The sequence below is a fragment of the Sphaerodactylus townsendi genome, linkage group LG03, assembly GCF_021028975.2.
Source record: "Sphaerodactylus townsendi isolate TG3544 linkage group LG03, MPM_Stown_v2.3, whole genome shotgun sequence".
Classification (NCBI taxonomy): domain Eukaryota; kingdom Metazoa; phylum Chordata; class Lepidosauria; order Squamata; family Sphaerodactylidae; genus Sphaerodactylus; species Sphaerodactylus townsendi.
The window spans coordinates 179,169,587-179,189,880 of NC_059427.1; the positions used below are offsets into that span (position 1 = coordinate 179,169,587).

General features: G+C 46.2%; 1 protein-coding gene across 1 annotated transcript; it reads left to right on the plus strand.

Annotated features, from left to right (window-relative positions):
- The first annotated feature begins 6,332 nt into the window (after nt 1-6,332).
- Nucleotides 6,333-15,970, plus strand: LOC125429838 (transcription factor Sp5-like). The gene is made up of 2 exons (XM_048491361.1): nt 6,333-6,444; nt 14,406-15,970. The coding sequence occupies exons 1-2, from the start codon at nt 6,391-6,393 to the stop codon at nt 15,318-15,320; spliced, it is 969 nt and encodes a 322-aa protein (XP_048347318.1). The 5' UTR covers nt 6,333-6,390; the 3' UTR covers nt 15,321-15,970.
- The last annotated feature ends 4,324 nt before the right edge of the window (nt 15,971-20,294 follow it).

A 20,294-nucleotide genomic window follows, 5' to 3' on the forward strand; every position in this document is an offset into this window, starting at 1 on the left:
TTCTGAGTGCCGAGAAGGGTTTACTAAAGCGACCTCCCTGCCCAATAGGGACTGGAGGTGCGTGTGTGCGGCGGCGCCACTGTTTGAATCCCACCACCATCGGAACCTGTTATTAAAATGTTTGGATCCCACCACTGGGTGGAATCCAATGCAAGTGCTTATCTGACCATGCCAGGAGAAATCTCCTTGCAACAAGGTTAGTGCTTTTTTTGAAGGGAGGGGAAGCCTCCATCACGACCCTGCCACAATCTAACATTTATTTATTTATTTATTTATTTATTTATTTTATAATTACATTTATACACCGCCCTCCCCCTAAGGGCTCAGGGCGGTTTACAACAAGCAATGGTCACATCGTAAAAGATGATAATACACTTTAAAATACAATATGTAATCATAAAAACAAACAACAACAGCAGCTCGGAAAAAAATGGATGGCATCCAGTAATCAAAACTCCCTCTAAAAGGGAACAACAGAGCCCCAGATTGTTAAATTAAAAAAGGGGGTGGGGAGGAGGGGGCAACAATCAGCGGCTGGTCTCTCCAAAAGCCCGGCGGAAAAGCTCAGTCTTACAGGCCCTGCGGAATTCATTAAGGTCCCGCAGGGCCCAGACAGCTGGAGGGAGAGCATTCCACCAGGCAGGGGCCAGGGCTGTGAAGGCCCTGGCCCGGGTGGAGGCCAGCCTTTCCCACTGTAGCCCACTATTCACAATTCATCCTACAGACATTCCCTCCCAGGCTGTTGATAACTGCAATGGCTGCTGGAAGTGAAAGGATGAAGAAAATGGCTCATCCGCCATTTGGAGACACAAACATGTTTTCAAATGCAACAGAAGTACAATATTGCAACGATTCTCTCTGTTTATATCGCTATATCAATATGGCACTATAATAACGAATATTGAAGTAATGACAAATCTGAAAGCATTCTTTGCCTGATGCTTGCCCACTGATCCACCTTTAGGCACACTCTCCCGATCCGTGACCCACAATCCTCCCTTTTCCCTACAGTCTGCCATGCTGGCGATATGTTTTGTTTAACACAAACTGCTTAGTCTCCTGTCTGTCCAAGCAGACAGCACTAACAATAATCTTTCTGTGTCAAGATGCTACCCTTCTGGGTCAGAAAACAGTTGGCGGGGGGGGGGGGCTAACTTCACAAGGGGTTGTGGTTATAATAAGTCAAAGTATGTTCACCTGTTTGCCACAACAGGTTTGTTTGTTGCATCCCTGTTAATCTTTCGCAGTTCCTAGCTGAGGCAGGGGCACAAACATATCGAGAAATATCTACAAGGCTGAATGAATGGATGCTTGCTCTGCTGATGTTCCAAATGGTATTGCTAAGTTTTCTTCTGGGGCTAAGTTTTCTTCTGGGCCATTATAGTCCCCAATGAGCTGATGGTCTACTTCCCCTCCCTTGGGCTAGTCTAGCCTGTTGTAGAAGAGCCACACATGGACCTGCAAGCTGATCAGTCTTTGTCCAGGGTTTGTTTTTGTCCCCAGGATGAGTGTTGTTTGTTCAAGGAAAGAGGTGTTTGTTCAAGGAAAGAGTGTTGTTTGTTCAAGGAAAGAGGTGTTCAAGAGTGGTTTGCCGTTGCCTGCCTCCGTGTAGCAACCCATGACTTCCTTGGTGGCCTGCCATCCAAACAGGACTAGGCTTGCCTAGCTTCTGAGATCTGATCAGTTCAGGCCACCATTTCTATAGTGTGCTCAAGGGATGTGGTACACTGAGCAGTATAGGCAGAAGAAGAAGAAGAAGAAGGAGGAGGAGGAGGAGGAGGAGGAGGAGGAGGAGTTTGGATTTATACTCCACCTTTTTCTCCTGTAAGGAGACTTAAGGTGGCTTACAAACTCCATCCTTTCCTCTCCCTACAACATACACCTTGTGAGGTAGGTGGGGTTGAAAGTGTTCTGAGATAATTGAACCTGGCCCAATGTCACCCAGCAGGAATGCAGGAGTGCAGAAACATCTGGTTCACCAGATAAGCCTCTGCCACTCAGGTGGAGGAGTGGGGAATCAAACCCGATTCTCCAGATTAGAATCCACCTGCTCTTCACCACCTGGCTCTCATGTCCCTGTCCCCAAGTTGCCACCTTCCAGGTGAGGCCTGGAGATCTCCTGAAATCACAATGGATCCCCTAGAGAAAATGGCTACTTTAGAGGGTATAGCATTATGCACCACTGAGATTTCTGCCCACCCCAAATCCTGCCCCTCCACAGGCTTCACTCTCAAATCTCTAGGCATTTCCCAACTCAGAGTGAGCAACACTAACCCAAGTTGTCCATCATCTTGTTTGCTCTAGGGTAGGAGAGCCCGTGCTGATCCATTTGGAGCAAAGTGTCCCAGTGCCCCTGATGGTCTTGCACATCTTTGGTCCCAAAGCTATCAAGTTTTGTGCTGCGCTATACAGAAGCAAGCAGACCCGTGGCTTGCCTTCAGCCTCTTAGCTGGGGCCATATGAAATCTATTACTTAACACTGTGCAATTTCCTGCCCACCTTAGGAGAAGTGAGGTGGGGAGATTGTTCTAAGTACCTCACACTATTTTCCTGGTAGGATAGAATAGTCTGACCTCCTGCAGCAAAATAAAACAAAAACTGAGGGGCACCTTAAATGCTAACAACATTTATTATAAAATGATTTTGTGCATCACAGCCCACTTCACTGAACCGATATGTCTTTACACCTCAGGGAGTGTCATTGAAGGACCGTTTGATGATTACCTGTAAATCCCTGCTGTTGTTTTTTAAATAACAATATGGTGACCGTTCATGGTGGTTTTAGTACAGTGTTCATCACTTGGCATGCCACTTTGGCGACAGAGAATCAGGTGCAAGATAACCTCTTGGTGCATCTCAAAACAGCACGTTGTTAGGACATTCTTCCAATTTATTGCTAAAGCTGCGTCCTGCAATTACGATGCATCTCTTGTTTTCCACGAATACTTCTGAAAGAATGAGATCAGTTCCCTGAAATAAGGAACAGATGGCAAGCCCCACTCCCAATATGGCTAAGGACCAGCATCAATGGGGTTATTTTCTTCACAAACTGTGGAATGGGCTGTTTGAAATCCAGCAGGAAACATTCATGCAACCTATATGCTGAGTCATTATCACGCAAAAAGTCCTCCATTCAGGACTGCTTCTGCCATTTCATCAGATGAGATAGCCCACTAAAGCAGGAAGATGAATGGGTGTTATTAAGATGAGATAAACTTTAATGTCACCGTGCACGCACAACGAAAATACAAACATCCCCCGATGCACATTTCTGCAGTCCTCATGTTACCACGCTGCTCTTGGTAACTTTTACAGGCTCCTAGGTACCCAGCTCTCGGCAGCGCCCAGGAACCCAAGCAAGACCCGACACGGCGATGATAATAAAAAGGAAGGTTTATTGAGATGCTGACCTAAGTGTCAGCACCTCCGTTCCACAAGGCCACTGCACTGCCTAGCAGCCTTACAACTTCTTAAATAAATTTCCTCCCGTCGGGAGCCCAGGAGAACTCAAGACAGCCCACCACCATTCATTAACAAAATTCAAAACAACCAATCATGCATTTGCGACATGCAGGGACCAATCAGAGTTCGATAGGCATTTCCTTCTTGGGTTTCGCGCCAGAGTAGGACGAGGCGATGACGTATGCCCTGGCGGGAGAATCACAAAGGATCCTCCAGGTGTTCGGTGTCAGGAAACGGAGCTGGATGACGATGGCCCTTTATCTGCCTGCTGACGGGATTTGGCAGGGCGAGGCGTTTTCCCCGAGATCTTCTTTTGTGTGCGTCCATCAGGGGCCTTTACACGTGAAAGGACGAGCTCAGGTGGGGCTGAGGTGGACTCCTGCCTTGAGCCAAGGAGGTTCCACGCAGTCACAATTACAGAGAAAACTTACAGATCCTATTTCTTATCTAATACAGTTGATCCAGAAGCGGGATAAATTTGCTTCTGGCTCCGCTATCACTCACACCCCATCTTCCACACACAGCCACAGTCACGTCAACGCGACACCATGGAGTTCAGCATAGCCACAGCTCTAGAATAGAAGCTGTCTGAGCCTAGTTGTCCTTGTTTTTATGATCCTATATCGTCTGCCAGATGGTAATATTTTTTAAAAAGTGTATGCAGGGTGAGACGGGTCTTTCAGAATATTCTGAACTTTCTTTAAGCATCAGGAATTATAGATTTCTTTTAAAGGGGGGAGAGGGCATCCAATAATTATCTGGGCAGTAGTAATCACCCTATGGAGCGCCTTCCTATCTGCCACTGTGCAACTGGCAAACCATGCACGTTCAGATGCAGTGTGTCAGGACACTCTCTATGACACAGCGGTAGAAGGTCACCAGAAGTTTTTCATTCAGTTGTTGTTTTCTTAAAAGTCTCAGATAATACAATCTCTGCTGGGCCTTCTTAACCACCGCGGCAGTCTGAACGCCCCAGGTCAAATCCTCTCTGATCATAACACCCAGGAACTTAAAACTAGCCACCCGCTCCACTCGATCCCCATTTATAACCAAGGGCTGAATTTCTGACTTGTTCCTTCTGTAGTCTACTATCAGCTCCTTTGACTTATTGGTATTAAGGACCAAATTATTGTCCCTGCATCACGAGAGCAACCGGTCCACCTCACCCCGGTAGGCAGACTCATCCCCTCCAGAGATAAGCCCCACCACCGTTGTATCATTCAACATAGGATAAATGTTCGTTTTAATACAAACAACACAAAACCTACTGCGGTGAAGTTTAAGACTTTGAGTTGCTGGGTGGAGATAAGAGACGCGGGAAAGCAGTTGGAACTGAGACCCGAAAGAGTTCAGACTGAGAACTTCTGCTAGCTGGTAACTGTTCTAATAGTTCATATCGTTAGCTGTTAACGAACTTGTTTTGAGCCACTACGGTTGTCCTGCCCTGCCTGCCATCACGATACTTACCACATGTATTACCCGGAGAGCGCTGGTTCATTTTTTATGCCTCAGGCACCCAAAATCTTCACCAGTTAAAAACATAGCTCAGCCTTGCAGACAAACATTCACAAAACTCAGTTGCCACCTTATAGCACTCTTTCAGAAAGCAGTTTTGACAGTTTTGCAGTTCTTGGCCTATGAACAGCCTCAACTACAGTGCCTTTCATGCATTCGTGATGTGTTTAAATCATGTTGCACAAGCATACACTTGTGTGATCGTCTATGCATATTCCAGGGTCCACAATGTGGTGCCCAAGGGCACCATGGCACCCCCTGAGACCTTGGTAGTGGTAGGTGCCCATCAAGTGTTTGTAGAAAGGGAGCAGGGCCCAGCAAGACATCTGATCGACTATTGGAGATTTGATTGCCTGTGCAGATTTTAAAATAAATTGCTTCGGCAGCAGCTGGAACCACAGCGTAAGGATCTTTAGTGAACCTCAGGTGCAGCATTCATTGTGTGACTGACTCCTACAAGTAGCCATTTTCTGGCAGCCATTTGTAGGCCTCACCCACCACATGGTACCAGAATTCCAAAGGTACCCAAAGTGTCAAAAAGGTTAGGGGACCCTGGCATATTCATTCCATTTGGAACCCATATGCTGGACAATTGTTGGTCCCTATAGCATGTCCTGGCATGAGTGTTGCAAGAACGCTCACACGAGGTGTGAAAATGAGCCAACTTATGCACATACACAGTCTAGATGGGTACAGCAAACTTGAACTGAATAGCTGTTCATGTCTGAAAAAGGTACGCAAATGCATGCTCCGTGCACACGGATCCTTCGAAAGAGGGCAGAAGCAAGAACAGTAAACAATCTTCACCTCAACAGGGATGATGTCACGAAGACAGGTTGGCATGTGCTAGGAGCTGTACAGCACATTTATTCCCACACACAAACACACCCGCTCATGACTGTGTTTAGAAATTCTATACCCCCCCCCCTTTTGCAGGGTCTCTTTAAAGAGATAAAAAGAGAAGCCCCTCGCTGTCTTGATCCTACAAGCCCAATCAGCCCCCCCCTTTTGCATCCATAACAAGCCCCCCAGCAGGGGAGACCGGCACTTAAAGGAGATCTAGCCAGGCCCCTCTTTGAAATCATTCAATCTATTTTAATGATTGGCTCCCTCGCCCGACTTCAAAGGCGGCTCCAATCACCACTCCTGATTGGCTGAAGGGATGCCAAAAAACAAGAACCCAAATGGGGGGGGGGGGGGGAGCGTGTGTGGGAGAATATGATCAAGGGGGGGGGGGAAGATGCAGATTGACGGGGTGGGGAGATCAGAAGGACTTCATACGGCAAAGAGAAAGAGAGAGGCGCGCATTTTGCCTGCTCGGCTGGAGACCAGCGTGGGTATTGGGGCGGGGGGGTCATGATCCCTAATCCCTGAGCCCTCTTCATGGGTAGTTTTCAGTGACGCTCCCAACCCATGGCAGCCCTGGACGTCCACAATTCGGATCATATTTTCTATTCCTTCTTACAGGTAAGGAGGGAATCTTTGGGACAAAAGTAAGAAAACCGGGGGGGGGGGGGGGCGCTTGGAGCCTTTTGCCAGGTTGAAACTCATCAGGTGAAGTTTGCCAGGCACGAAGGTGGGATGATTGAGAAAGCTGCACCTCTTGATTCTTCTGCATGGCATGCAGTTGTTAAAAGCAGAGGAGCATGGTTGCGGGGGGGGGGGGGGGGAAAGTGGCAATTCTGAATTTATGTTTGCTTTTCTCGCTGAGACTCAAGGCGGATTAAGCAAGTAATTGAATGCAACCCAAAGGATGAGACATCTAATAATCTATGTATATTTGATTCATCTGCCCATCTAATCTATATTTGGATGGCACTGACGGACGCAGAACTGATGCTCAGAGCAGTGGCTAGTTTGGGATTCCTGTAAAGGTCTTAAACCGTGCTGAGTTTGTTTGTCTGACTGGTGCTGCAGAATCATCCACGATTAGGGCAATCATCCAAACTTCTAGCACATATCCATTCCAACTTCCCAGATCAGTTACACTTTGCGCAGGCACAGGGCTGCTACAACCATGCCCGATTTTTTGAAGACTACCCAGGCAGTAATTCTGACAGAGAGGATGCTTCATCAGACAAGGTGTTTTTACAAACACCGGACCACTCGTCAAAATATGGCACCATGGTGTGAGGTTGAGATTATTTGAATAATTGAAAGGGGGTGCTCTTTCTTTGGGCCCTGTAGTCATTCAGTTGGGATATTGGCACTGGCAGGACAGCAGATCCCAAAGTGTTAATTTTTAATCCGGAGCTTTCAGCTAGGATCTTGGAGGGATAACAATGACAATGAATACCCCTGCTTCTTGCAATATGAGCTCTCTGAAATCAGGATGTTGGAAATACAATGGTAGGCATACTTTATACATGGGAAAATGAACATAAACAGAATTTGATCGCGACTTCAATAGGGTTGCCCACCTTGGGACCCAATATGGATTTTTCTATTAGGATTGCTATTCAAGTGTTTCTTTAACAATTGTCAGGATTAATGCGATAAGGAAATCCTGATGTACTCTCTCCGATAGCAATATTTTATTTGTGTTAACTGCATGTATTGGCTATGCACTTGTTTTTCCGTCATTTAAAACAAACTAAAGTCCAGTCAAGAAATTGCTTTACTTGCTTTCCTCCTTGGGACCAAGATGGTATGGATCTCTCCAGGAAACCAAGGGGTCCCTTAAGATCTGCCATACCCATGCTGGGATAGGATTTGTGTGTGTGATTATGGTACTTAGATCAAGTTGCTAAAACCGCATGCGGCTAAAATATCCCTGTTTAATAATAATATTTAGCATTTAGACTGGGCTTTATAATGTTCGGAGCATCTTCCAAAAACTAATTCAGTCCTTGCAAAAACCACGGCCAGTGAGGGCTGAAGGTGAGATGCAGTGGTTGGATTTAAAAAGCCACCGGATGAGTTCAAGGCTGAAGGGATTGGCGGGATAAACAGATGAAGCTGTCTTCTACTGAATTGGACCATTGGTCTATCAAGGTCAGTATTTATTCAAACTGACGATGGCTCTCCAGGGTGTTTCACATCACCTGTGACCTGGAGATGCTGAAAATTGAGCCTGCAACCTTCTGCATACAAAGCAGAGACTTTACCATTAAGCATGACCCCTTGCCAAAATATAGCAATGAGAGGGGTGTGTGTGTGTGTGAGTGAGTGAGTGAGAGAGAGAGAGAGAAAGTGCAGTCAAGTTGGAGCTGACTTATGGCAACCCAGTACGGTTTTCAAAATAAGGCTACCAGAGGTAGTTTGCCATTGACTTCCTCTGCATAGTGATCCTGGTATTCCTTGGTGGTTTCCCATCCAAGTATTAGCCAGGACTGGCTGGCTTCTGAGATCTGTGGAGATCTGGGTAACCTGGGCCATCCAAATCAAGGCACAGCAAGTTATACTTCAAATGGCTGATAGCCACTTGAGGAGTCTGGAAAAGACTGAGCAGTATAGTGGTTGGGATATTGAATCAGGAGAAGACTTGAATTCAAAACCCTGTACCACCATGAAATTAACTGAGTAGCTTGAGACTTGTCTCTATTTCTCAGATTTTTATTTATTTATTGAGATTTCTATACAACCCCCCCCCCCGCATTACCCCACAATGAAGACCCAAAGCAACTTACAACAGTATTCTGCCCTCTTCAGTTTTATCAGCACAACAACCCTGTGAGATAGGTTTAGTTGAAAGACAATGACTGGCCCAAAGGCATCCTGCAAGTTTGCATGGTAGAGTGGGGATTCAAATTCAGGACTCCCTGAATCTTCTCCAACATTCTAACCACTATACCACACTGCCCCTGTTGGCATCTGGAAACTATTTGAATAAGTATCATGCTCTGAATGATGGAGAATTATTCTCCATGGTTGATGTGTGGTTCACATGTTCCACAGTCTCTCTTTTTAAAAATTGTATATATCTAACTTTGACTACTGTCCAACTTTAACACTGCTGTCACTTCCTCTCTTTCTGTCTCCCCCTCTCAAAATCCTATTAATACCTAAGGCTCTCTGTCTAGCATTAAGGAAGTAAACAAGGTAGCTGAAATTAGCTACGTTGACTATTCTGCATAGCAAAGAACACCCTTAATGCTTAAGTTTGTGACTTCTATTAGGTTAATTTGGTCAGGTCTAACAGTATGCAAAGCTTTTGAACACCCTTCAAAAGCTTTGCATACTGTTAGACCTGACCAAATTAACCTAATAGAAGTCACAAACTTAAGCATTTTAAAATAAAATAAAAAACCCAATCCTGCTCTTTTCTGGAACCAACAGTTTTTGAAAAATTAATTTTAATAGACGCACAAAATTATCAGTAAAATCAAATCATCAATTACATCCTGAAATTAACCACATGTGTATTCATATGACATCGAGAGATCTAAAGCAAGATAAATGGGGACCTGTTTGGTACAAAAATAAGCATTTTTTTTTACATCTCCTTGCTTACTTTGCTAATATTAAACCCAAACCATTCTTAACTATTTATAGTTTATTGCTTCTTTGGTTGCCAATAATCTCGTTGCCACAACATGGTGTAGCATCTGAGGAAGAAGGAAACTTTTTGGACAACCTCTTTGTTACACATTTTTTCTCTCAATTATCTTGATAGGTATGTCCCAGTACTGATATTACCTTCTCACATTAGAGAATACCCAAAGATTTGCCCCTTGCCAAAACAGCTTCTTCTATATCACTATATCCCAGATTTTTGGTATCTGGGGTACAATGCTTTTCCAGATTAAAACTGGAGGAAGATATCTCACTTACAGCATGGTGTAGCGGTCAAGAGCAGGTGGATTCTGATCTGGAGAACCAGGTTTGATTCCCCACTTCTCCACCTGAGTGGTGGAGGCTTATCTGGTGAACCAGATGTGTTTCCACACTCCTACATTCCTGCTGGGTGACCTTGGGCTAGTCACAGTTCTTCAGAACTCTCTCGGCCGCACCTACCTCACAAGGTGTCTGTTGTGGGGAGAGGAAGAGAAAGGAGCTTGTAAGCCACCTTACAGGAGAGAAAGGGTGAGGTATAAATCCAAACTCCTCCTTTTCCTTCTTACAGAGCTATATGTTTTCCTCAGTTGGTTCTCAAAATGATAGACAGACATCTTCCTTGCATATCAGAGACAGGCCAGTTAATCCCCTCAACCTTCCCCCAACCCCCTCGCTGATCATCTTTTCTCCCGTTCAATCTGAACTGTGTAGATAACAGGTGAACATATAAAGCTGCCTTATATGGAATCAGACAACCTACCTTAGTATTTTCTATTCTGATCCACAGCGGCTCGGCAACTTTCTTAGAATTGGGTCCCTTGAATCTTTATGATGGGAGGATTTAACCTGGGACGTTCTCAGTGGTGGGATTCAGCCGGTTCGCACCACTTCGGCAGAACCGGTTGTTAAAATGGTGCTTGCGAACAACCAGCTGTTAAATTATTTGAATCCCACCACTGGACGTTCTTCATTCAAAGTTATAAGCTTTTAACTGAGCAGCTAGCTGTTGGGTGATGCCTCTTCACTTCTAGGAACATGATTCTTCTAGGGTTCCCCCTGCCACGGTCAGCTCTTGCTGAGGCAGAAGTAAGGATGCTGCAAGGATCACCAGGGAATCTCTTCCCCTCTTCCCCCGATATTACTGCATGGATGTGGTAGTTACATAAAATTTCATAGGCCTCCCCTCTCTGAAGGAGACAGAAATTATGGCTGCGTCTAATATAGCACTCGATTTGTTAAGGCATGCTTCAACCCCATTGGCAATATCTTTCTTTTCCAAGCATTCAGCTTGGGAATCTCAGTATAACTAATTCCCCAAGGTGCTCTTATGCACCACGTTTCCTACGCATGTTTTCTCAAAAGTAAGTCCCGTTGCTTTAAAGTCGCTTGCTCTCCATTCAGAAACCATCTGAGTGGATACTGCAAGCCAAACAGAATGGATCAGTCCAGCACAGCCTTTATGTGTCTGGCAGAAGTGAGTGGATTTGTGTTTGGGACAGGAATCCCACAGGAGAACAATAAAGCTGATATTTAACAAGAAGCTGGCAGTTGCCTTTCTCTCTCCTTGGAAGATCTTAGGGGGTAACAAACATTTGTTCACATTTTTAAACAGCCCCTTACCTATATTACGGTCTACTATCATGGATTATCGCTTGCCTTTATGAAGTCACCTTCCTTTTCACTCATCCCAGCCTACCACACAAGATTGTTCTGTGAACAGTAGGGCTGATCTCTTTAACGGAGACTAGTGTGTTACCTATCAGGGGATGTGATTTAACCTCCATGCCATGAGAAGCGTCAGCTGCTCATTTCAACACTTTGAGCCTCTATTAAAGGGACAGGACATTTTTCTCCAGGTCTATTGACAACTCTAGATGCAAAGTAAGACAGGTAAGACTGGATCCTTCTGATCTATCCAACTACCGCCCAGTGTCCCATCTTGCAATCCTGGGTCAGGCTGCAGAACAGCTCCAAGGTTTTTTGGAGGATACATTGGTACTGGACCCATTTCAAACCAGCTTTCATCTTTCCATGAGATGGAGACAGCTTTGGTTGCTCTAACATCACCACGATACTGGCTGGTGTGTGGCATCTCACATGTGGTGATCCTCTCCCCAATGTTGTTTAACATGTACGTGCACCCTCTTGCCCCTCTAGTCCAGTTTCAGGGTAGGTTGTCATCAGTACGCTGACAATATCCAGCAGTATCTGTTGATGGGTGGCTGTTGAAACAGAGCCTACTGAAGTTAAATCCATCAAAGAAGAAGAAAAGTTGGATTTATATCCCCCTTTTCTCTCCTGTAGGAGACTCAAAGGGGCTTACAATCTCCTTACCCTTCTTCCCTCACAAGAAACACCCTGTGAGGTAGGTGGGGCTGAGAGAGCTCAGAAGAACTGTGAGGAGCCTAAGGTTAGAAGAAGAGAAGAAGAGTTTGGATTTATATCCCCCCTTTCTCTCCTGCAGGAGACTCAAAGGGGCTTACAATCTCCTTTCCCTTCCCCCCTCACAGCTGGCGTGTGTTGGAGAGTACAGGCTAATCTGAATTCCCCAAATAAGCCTCCAGAGCTTAGGTGGCAGAGTGGGGAATCAAACCCAGTTCCTCCAGATTAGAGTACACCTGCTCTTAACCACTACGCTACTGCTGCTCCAAAGACAGAGGCCCTATGGCTGGTCCATGGTAACAGGGAGGGAAATGGTCACCTCCCAGTTCTTGATGGAGTTCACCTAAAACTGCTGTTGACAATCAGGAGTTTGGGAGTGTTTCTTGATGCCTCCTTATCTATGGAGGCTCAACTTGCAAATGTAATCCAACTTGCATGTTACCATCTTCACCAGGCCAGGTTACTAGTATACCATCTGTAGCACCCTAACCTAGCCATGGTGATTCACACAACCTCCATGTTAGACTATTGCAGGGGTAGGGAACCTGCGGCTCTCCAGATGTTCAGGAACTACAATTCCCATCAGCCCCTACCAGCATGGCCAATTGGCCATGCTGACAGAGGCTGATGGGAATTGTAGTTCCTGAACATCTGGAGAGCCGCAGGTTCCCTACCCCTGGACTATTGTAACTTGCTGTACGTTGGCTTGCCCTCGAGACTGACTTGGAAATGCCAGCTGGCTCAAAATGCAGCTGCATGGGGACCTCGTGGGGTGAGCACATTTGTCCAGTGCTCTGCCAGCTGTATTGGCTTCCAATACTAAGTCAGGTCCAAGGGTCTGGTGCCAACCTTTAGAGCCCTGAGTGGTCTGGGACGCTCATACGTGCGGGATCTCCTCTCCAAGAGTGCTTCACTCTATGGAGAACAGCCTATGGGTGATCCCAGGCCCAGAAGACTGCTGGCTGTTTCTGAGCAGGGCCGCTCTTTTTCTTTTGGCCCTTGCCTGGTGGAATGTTCTGTCAAATGAGATTCAGGCCCTATGGGACTTACCACAATTCTGCAGGGCCTGCAAGATGGAGCTGTGGCATTCCATCAAAAGCTGGCCTCCCTTTACTCGCCCTGCCCTTTTCTGAGAGCCAATGTGGTGTAGTGGTTAAGAGCAGGTGGATTCTTATCTGGAAAACCAGGTTTGATTCCCCACTCCTTCACCTGAGTGGCAGAGGTTTATCTGGTGAACCAGATGTGTTTCTGCAGTCCTATATTTCTGCTGGATAGCTTTAAAAGTGGCTTGGACAGATTTATGGAGAAGTCGATTTATGGCTACTAATCTTGATCCTCTTTGATCTGAGATTGCAAATGCCTTAACAGTCCAGGTGCTCAGGAGCAGCAGCAGCAACAGGCTATTGCTTTCACATCCTGCATGTGAGCTCCCAAAGGCACCTGGTGGGCCACTGCGAGGAGCAGAGTGCTAGACTAGATGGACTCTGGTCTGATCCAGCTGGTTTGTTCTTAAGTTCTTATGTTCTTATGCTGGGTGACCTTGGGCTAGTCACAGTTCTCTCAGAAATCTCTCGGCCGCACCTACCTCACAAGGTGTCTGTTGTGGGGAGAGGAAGGGAAAGGAGCTTGTTAGCCTTGCAGGAGAGAAAGGTGGGATATAAATCCAAAATCACCATCATCTTCTACTATGCCGGGAATCCTTAATTGTGATTTTATGAGTTGTGAATGATGTTACAGACATGCTGTTAAGATGCCCTGAGCGCATTAGGGGGAGGGCAGCCTCTAAAGTGAATTATAAAACAAACCAACAAATAAATAAAGCCAACCTGGGACTATACACCCTACAGCTGTTCTTGCATAATTAGTGAATGGTCTCTGTATTTTTCTGGTTAGATCTGAAATTTACCTAACACACCCCACTCTGTACTTTACAATTGCGCTTGCATAAAATGAGCCAGAAGTAAGGATCTGTAATTGCATCTGATGAAGTATACTAATGTTTAGCCAATGGTTGATCTTTTAAGGTTCCACAAAACGTCTGTTTATTTTAGCCCCACGTTAAGTGGTTGATTTATTCAGTGGTGCAGGCACTCCGAATAAAGATTGCCAACATCCAGGGGCGGTCTGAAGATCTCCTAAGATGGCAACCGATCCCCAGGTTACAGAGATCAATTCCCTTGGAGCAAATAACTGCTTTGGAGGATATACTCTTTGGCATTATACGCTGCTGCAGTTTCTCCCCTTCCAAGACACGCACGCACGCACGCACGCACGCACGCACGCACGCACACACACACACTCCACCCCCACCCCCCCACCCCCCCCCCCACACACACACCCTACCTCCAGGAAGTTCTCAACCCAGAGTTGGAAAATGTAATGAATTACCCACAACAGTGTACTACAAGGGTTACAAAAAACTGGGGGAAATAATTCTGTTTGCTGTAAGACCACAAGTGAGGAAATAGTACGCTTGGGTAGAATCCTGTTGTCACCGGAGATGGTTAAAATCTGTACTCCTGCTTCGTTCCTGTCTTTCTTTACCTCAGGATCGGACACCCAACTCATCCCCAGACGACCCCAGCGCCTGCCATCCCACTTGGGCCTTTTTAGCTACTCCCTCAGCGCCTCTCTGCTCACCCACCTCACCCGAAGCTTATGAGTCGGTGGGGATGTTCCAGCTGTGGAGCAATGAAGTACCACCCGGCTCCCACAGCATGGCTTTTGGGTTGCCCAAGATGCCATACCAGATGGCCTCAAGCACCAGTGGAAGCATTGCCCACGAACTGCCGCTGACACCACCAGCTGAACCCCCCTACTCGTTTGAGCTGTCGCCCATCAAGATGTTGGCGCCCACTGTGCCCTCCTCGTATGCCTTCCAAGAGGGCCAGGAGTTTACTACTTTTTTACCAGGCCCACGGCCTCTAGGCCCAGCAGGCCCTGGCCTGGCATCCGCTGATGATACCTCTTGGTGGAGCATGCCGCAACCAGGCAACTTCTCGCTAGGCCGGCCACTGGTCCTCAGCCCCCAGCCACCCCTTGCCACCTTCCTGCAGGGATCAGCCAAGGGGCTACTGGGGACGACCCGCCGCTGTCGTCGCTGCAGATGTCCCAATTGCCAGGCGGCAAACGGGGCTAATGAGGAGCCAGGCAGGAAGAAACAACACGTGTGCCACCTACCGGGTTGCGGCAAGGTCTACGGCAAGACGTCCCATCTGAAGGCCCACCTGCGTTGGCATGCGGGAGAGCGCCCCTTCATCTGCTCTTGGCTCTACTGTGGGAAAAGCTTCACCCGTTCTGATGAGCTGCAGAGACACCTTCGGACGCACACGGGAGAGAAGCGCTTCAGGTGCCAGCTGTGCCCCAAGAGGTTTATGCGGAGCGACCACTTGGCCAAGCATGTCAAGACCCATCAGGGGAAGCGGGTGCGGGGGCTGGCAGTGATGGGCATCAAACAGGAGTGATGAGAGGGATAGAAGAGAGAAAAGTGAAAGGCAGAGCCCAAAGAAGAAGAGGTTGTTTCGGGGAGGCAAGGAGAATTCTGTGGTTCAATTGTACTAGCTAGTTCCATTCTCGGGCTTTATGTCTCTCTCCACTGCAAATTATATAGATTTTATACCTTTAACCTTAATGGCTTTACCCAAAGAATTCTAGGAACTGTAGTTTAGTAACATTTGGAGAATTGTCTTGGAGAGATCCCTAGCCCGACTTCTGAACTACATTTCCCAGGCTTCCGAGGGACTGGGCTTTTCCACGTTCTCAGTTTCCTTGCTTTTAAATTCCCGTTTCTACATGGGTCAGTTCTTCTGGTATTTTGCTCCCCGTAGAGGTCAGTTCAACATAAAGCAGCTTTAATGCAGTATGAAAACCTGCCGTTTAAATCTGCAGGAAGATATGCTTCATATAAGGCTTCTTTATGGCAAATCAACCACTAGAGGGAGCAAAATACAAGCAACTCTGAAACGGGGACTTAGAAGTGAGGAAACTAAAAATGTGCAAAACTCTTCACCTGGTTTGAAAGCTAGGGTGAAAATAATTTAAATTGCTGACCCCTATGCAGGGGTGGGGGATGGGAAACAGGGCTAAGAGCAGAAGATGGGAGATGCTTAATGTTGCCAACAACCTAGAGAGAGAAAAATCCTTTTCCTTTTAGTAGCTGCTCAATGTTGAAGGCTTTCATGGCCGGAATCAACTGGCTGTTGTGGGTTTTCCGGGCCATGTGGCCATGGTCTGGTAGCTTTAGCTTTGTGTCCTTATCTATGGCTGGCATCTTTAGATGCATGTCACAGTAAGATATGTTTCTCTTCATGACGCACTCCACTCTATGCCACAGAGAGAAACACATTTTATCATGGCATACCTCTGAAGGTGCCACCCATAGATGCAGGTGAAACATTAGGAGCTAAAACTACCATGCAGGGGTGTCAAACTCACGGCCCTCCAGATGTTCATGAACTACAATTCCCATCAGTCCCTCCCAACATGGCTATACTGGCAAGGGCTGGTGGGAATTGTAGTTCATGAACATTTGGAGGGCTGCGAGTTTGACACCTGTGTACCAGATCATGGCCACACAGTCCAGTCAGTTCAATGGGATGTCAATTACTAGGTGATATTATTTAGTTCCACGCCATAAAATGTTTCACCTGCCCATTTCCGCACATCAGTCCTCTGTTAAAGAGGCAGAACATTTTTATCCGGGTTGTTGGCAACTCTAGAGGTGCTACTTTCTTATTAGTTCTTACTAGGACTGCCAGCTTGTCACAGTTGTCTAGCTATCAGTTTGTTCTTGGTGCTAAATGACAATTGAGATATAGTGGGTAGCTCAGAAACAGTGTCGAATGGGGGAAATCTATGGGATAGTCATCCCTGGGTATAAGCTTTATAGACAGGACAGAGGGTAGAGATGGTGGTAAAAACCAAGGATGATCATGAAAAGCTCCAGAAGAATCTCCGCAGATTGGGTGGGCAACTATCTGACAGATGAAGTTCAGTGTCAGTAAGTATAAGGTGATATACAGGACCAAAAAATCCCAACTTCAAGTGTAGGCTAATGGAGTTTCAACTTGTTGAGACTGAGAGGGAAAAATATTTTTTGGGGGGTTATAGCTCAATGGAAGTGCCAATCCAGTGTGCTGCAGTGGTAAAAAAAGGCACACTCTATGTTGAGGATTATTAGAAAAGAGATTGAAAATAAAACAGCCAATATTATATTGCCCCTGTATACATCTGTGTCATTTGGAACACTGTGTGCATTCCTGGTCGCCACATCTCAAAAAGGACATTGCAGGACACAGCTGACAAAAGTATACAAGAGGAAAACGGAGATGATTAGGGGGTTGGGGCACCTTCCTTGGGAGGAATGGCTGAAGAGTCTGGGACTTTTCAGTTTAGAAAAGAGTATGAATCGTACAATAAAAGTATGCAATGGATGGACAGAGATGACAGAGAGAACTTTTTCTCCCAAAATGCTAGAATGAGGGCATCTAATAAAGGTGATGGGCAGTAGATTCAGGATGGACAAAAGTAAATACTTCTGTACACTGCAAGTGGACCTCTGGTTTTATCCAGTAGGGTCGGTCTTATGTTCTTATGCGATTATCAGTTTACGTTATTTACCGCCATGCCATGAAAAACTTCAGCTGTCCATCTCTACGTGTTAAGCTTCGGCCATTTTTCTCCACGCCAGTCATCCCCACTTGTACCACCCCTTCCAGTCAGTCCCCAAAGGTCCTGTTATTCAATTGGATTCGAATCTTCACTACCTTTACGTGTGCTGAAATGGTGAGAGAACCGTACTCTGTGAAAGAAACAAGGTCGTTAGGTTTCATGATCTTCAGCAGGTGTCTCAAGGAAGACGTGCATGGAATCCCAGGCGCAAACAGAATACATTTAGCATTCAGTTACATTCAGATATGTCCTAAATAAAATTAACAGGCTAATCCACAACCTGAGGCGGCCAGTGCGGCTGCTGTGCCTCTGTGCCATCTCCAGAACACTTGCAGACAGTGCTGGGAGGCAGCAGAAAGAACTCCCCCGCCAGCCACCTGAAAGCCCTCCATTGGGCTGAATTGAGTTACACCACCCTTTTGGGTGGTGCAAGTCTGAAGCCCTGGCCACAGTGTTCCCAGGCCTAAAGCTGGGATGGAAGCCAACTAAAGTCAGGGCCATGACCAGGAATGCCTCAGCCACCCCCTGCCCTGTACCAGCATCCACTTCTGGGTTTCGATCGGCGTTGGTGCCCGCTTCCGGGATTTGCTGCTGTGGGGCACCCAGCCTCTGCCCTGACCACTAGCCACAGTGCCCCACGTGTCAGCAGAGGGGGCAAACACACCAGTGCAATCCAGCAATGCTCCCACAGCTGATTCCCCTCCCCTATCTGAATTGGGCTGCCTGAGTCAATTCATGCCAATGCTCACAAAACTACATTCTGCCCCTCCAAAGTTGCTGTTTCTGGAAGATAGGTGTACTTATAATAGAACTTCACACCCCAACAAGAAGTTGGGCAAGCCATAAGGTAATTGGTGGCAGGAGGAAAATACACATTCATTCAACACACCTTTTAGCTCCAAATTACATACTGGTACAGAGGATGGACTTTACCTGCTGACTATCAAGACACTAGTGTAGAATCTCCACCCCCCACCCCCCTTAGACACCTGGAAGAGTCTATACCTAAACATCAGATGTTGGTACCTAAAAGATTGGAAGCAGTTTCTCATCTATGGGCTGGTACTTGTTTGCAAATTTGAATATAGGTCCAAAACACATAACCATTTGAATTATTATACCTGTCTGCTTTTCTAATACCACCTTATTCTACTGACTACTTCCCACGGAAGGATAGAAATGGAAGTCTGGGTTCATGCAAAACAGCATCTAATAAACAAATTGTTCCTGGAATGAACCACTCTGGATTGCAAGTGGGGGAATCGGATGATTGGAAGGTTGCTAAAGGGGCAGGACATCTGCACACAATTACAATCCATGTGGGGAGAACTTTTTTAAATAAGTTCATGAGCGGCATTAAATACCCCATGAGCTGTCTAAAAGTGGTAGGCATCTAAGAGGCTTTCCCACCATCGTGGCTCTTCGTCAGTCCCTTGCACATGGACCTATGGAGTTTTCAAAATGCAAACTCGTGTCATGTTTGCTTGATTTCATTTTTGATGTTTTCTGTGGTGATGATGCTGAACTTTGAATGCTCCTCATTCCCTCCAGCTTCCTTCTCCCAGAACAGATGATTTGGAGTCTGGTGTTCTTTTCCATGATAAGCACTCAACAGGTCTAATTGCTCCCAAAGAAGGGAAAAAGAAGACTGGTGGCAGGCAGAGGTGTGATTTAAGATAGGATTGTAGATGGGCAGTCGATAAGGTACAAACCGCATTCCCTTCTTTTGCAAATGCCAACAGCAGGTTGCATACAGATACAGGCACAATACTTCAAATTCAAAGACCTTTATTAGGCATCAAGAGAAAATACAGATAAAACTGTGCAGTAATATGATCCTGAGTTTGACAGGGTAAAACAACTGCTCATAGTTCGTACAGTACAAACTTCAAGAAAATAAGTAAATAAAAAGAGAGCCAGAAACTTATTTTACAATATCGAGCAGGAACTTGGCCACCATTTTCAACTGCCTGGGATCCTCATTGTTCAAGAGGCGGTTCAATTTGGAATATGGAGGGCACAAGTAAGTCGGTGTTGAAAAGAACAAGCTAGGTCTGAGATCTATGAATTTCGGGCAGACTAATAGAACATGCTCCAAAGATTCCTCAGAGGTTGAGCAATATGGACATGTACGCTTTTTCTGTGCATGAGGCACAATACTTTTGGCCTGGATGCATCAAGCTAAACACAGTTTACTCTTGAAGGTGACTGAGCAATCAAGAGACGTAGGCACATCTAACTTTATTGGGAGCAGGGCTTGGAAGACCTTTGGAGAAGACTAGAACTGGGCTCTTGAGATCTGGAAGGAGGGTGTAGTCCCGTGGTGGCGAACCTCTGGCACTCCAGATGTTATGGACTACAGCTCCCATCAGCCCCTGCCAGCATGGCCAATTGGCCATGATGGCAGGGGCTGATGGGAATTGTAGTCCATAACATCTGGAGTGCCAAAGGTTCGCCACCACTGGTGTAGTCCTTCAGTCATCCTTCTCATTCCCAATGCATCAGACCCATGAAGAATGCTGGTTCTAGGCTTCTCTTCTCTCCAAAAGCAAAACTCTGCTATTGAATCTGGCAGAATATCTTAGGGAAGCATATTCAGCTGGATGATCTAGTTTTCTTGGCAAATGTGTGTAAATGGACATGGGCATTTCTAGGAAAATGTGCCAAGGCATGTACAAAAGACTGTAATGTACAGATGAATGAGACATGTATAATTCATAGTCTTCCAGGTGGGTGCCTTTGGACTTGAGGAAGACTTGTCGAGACCT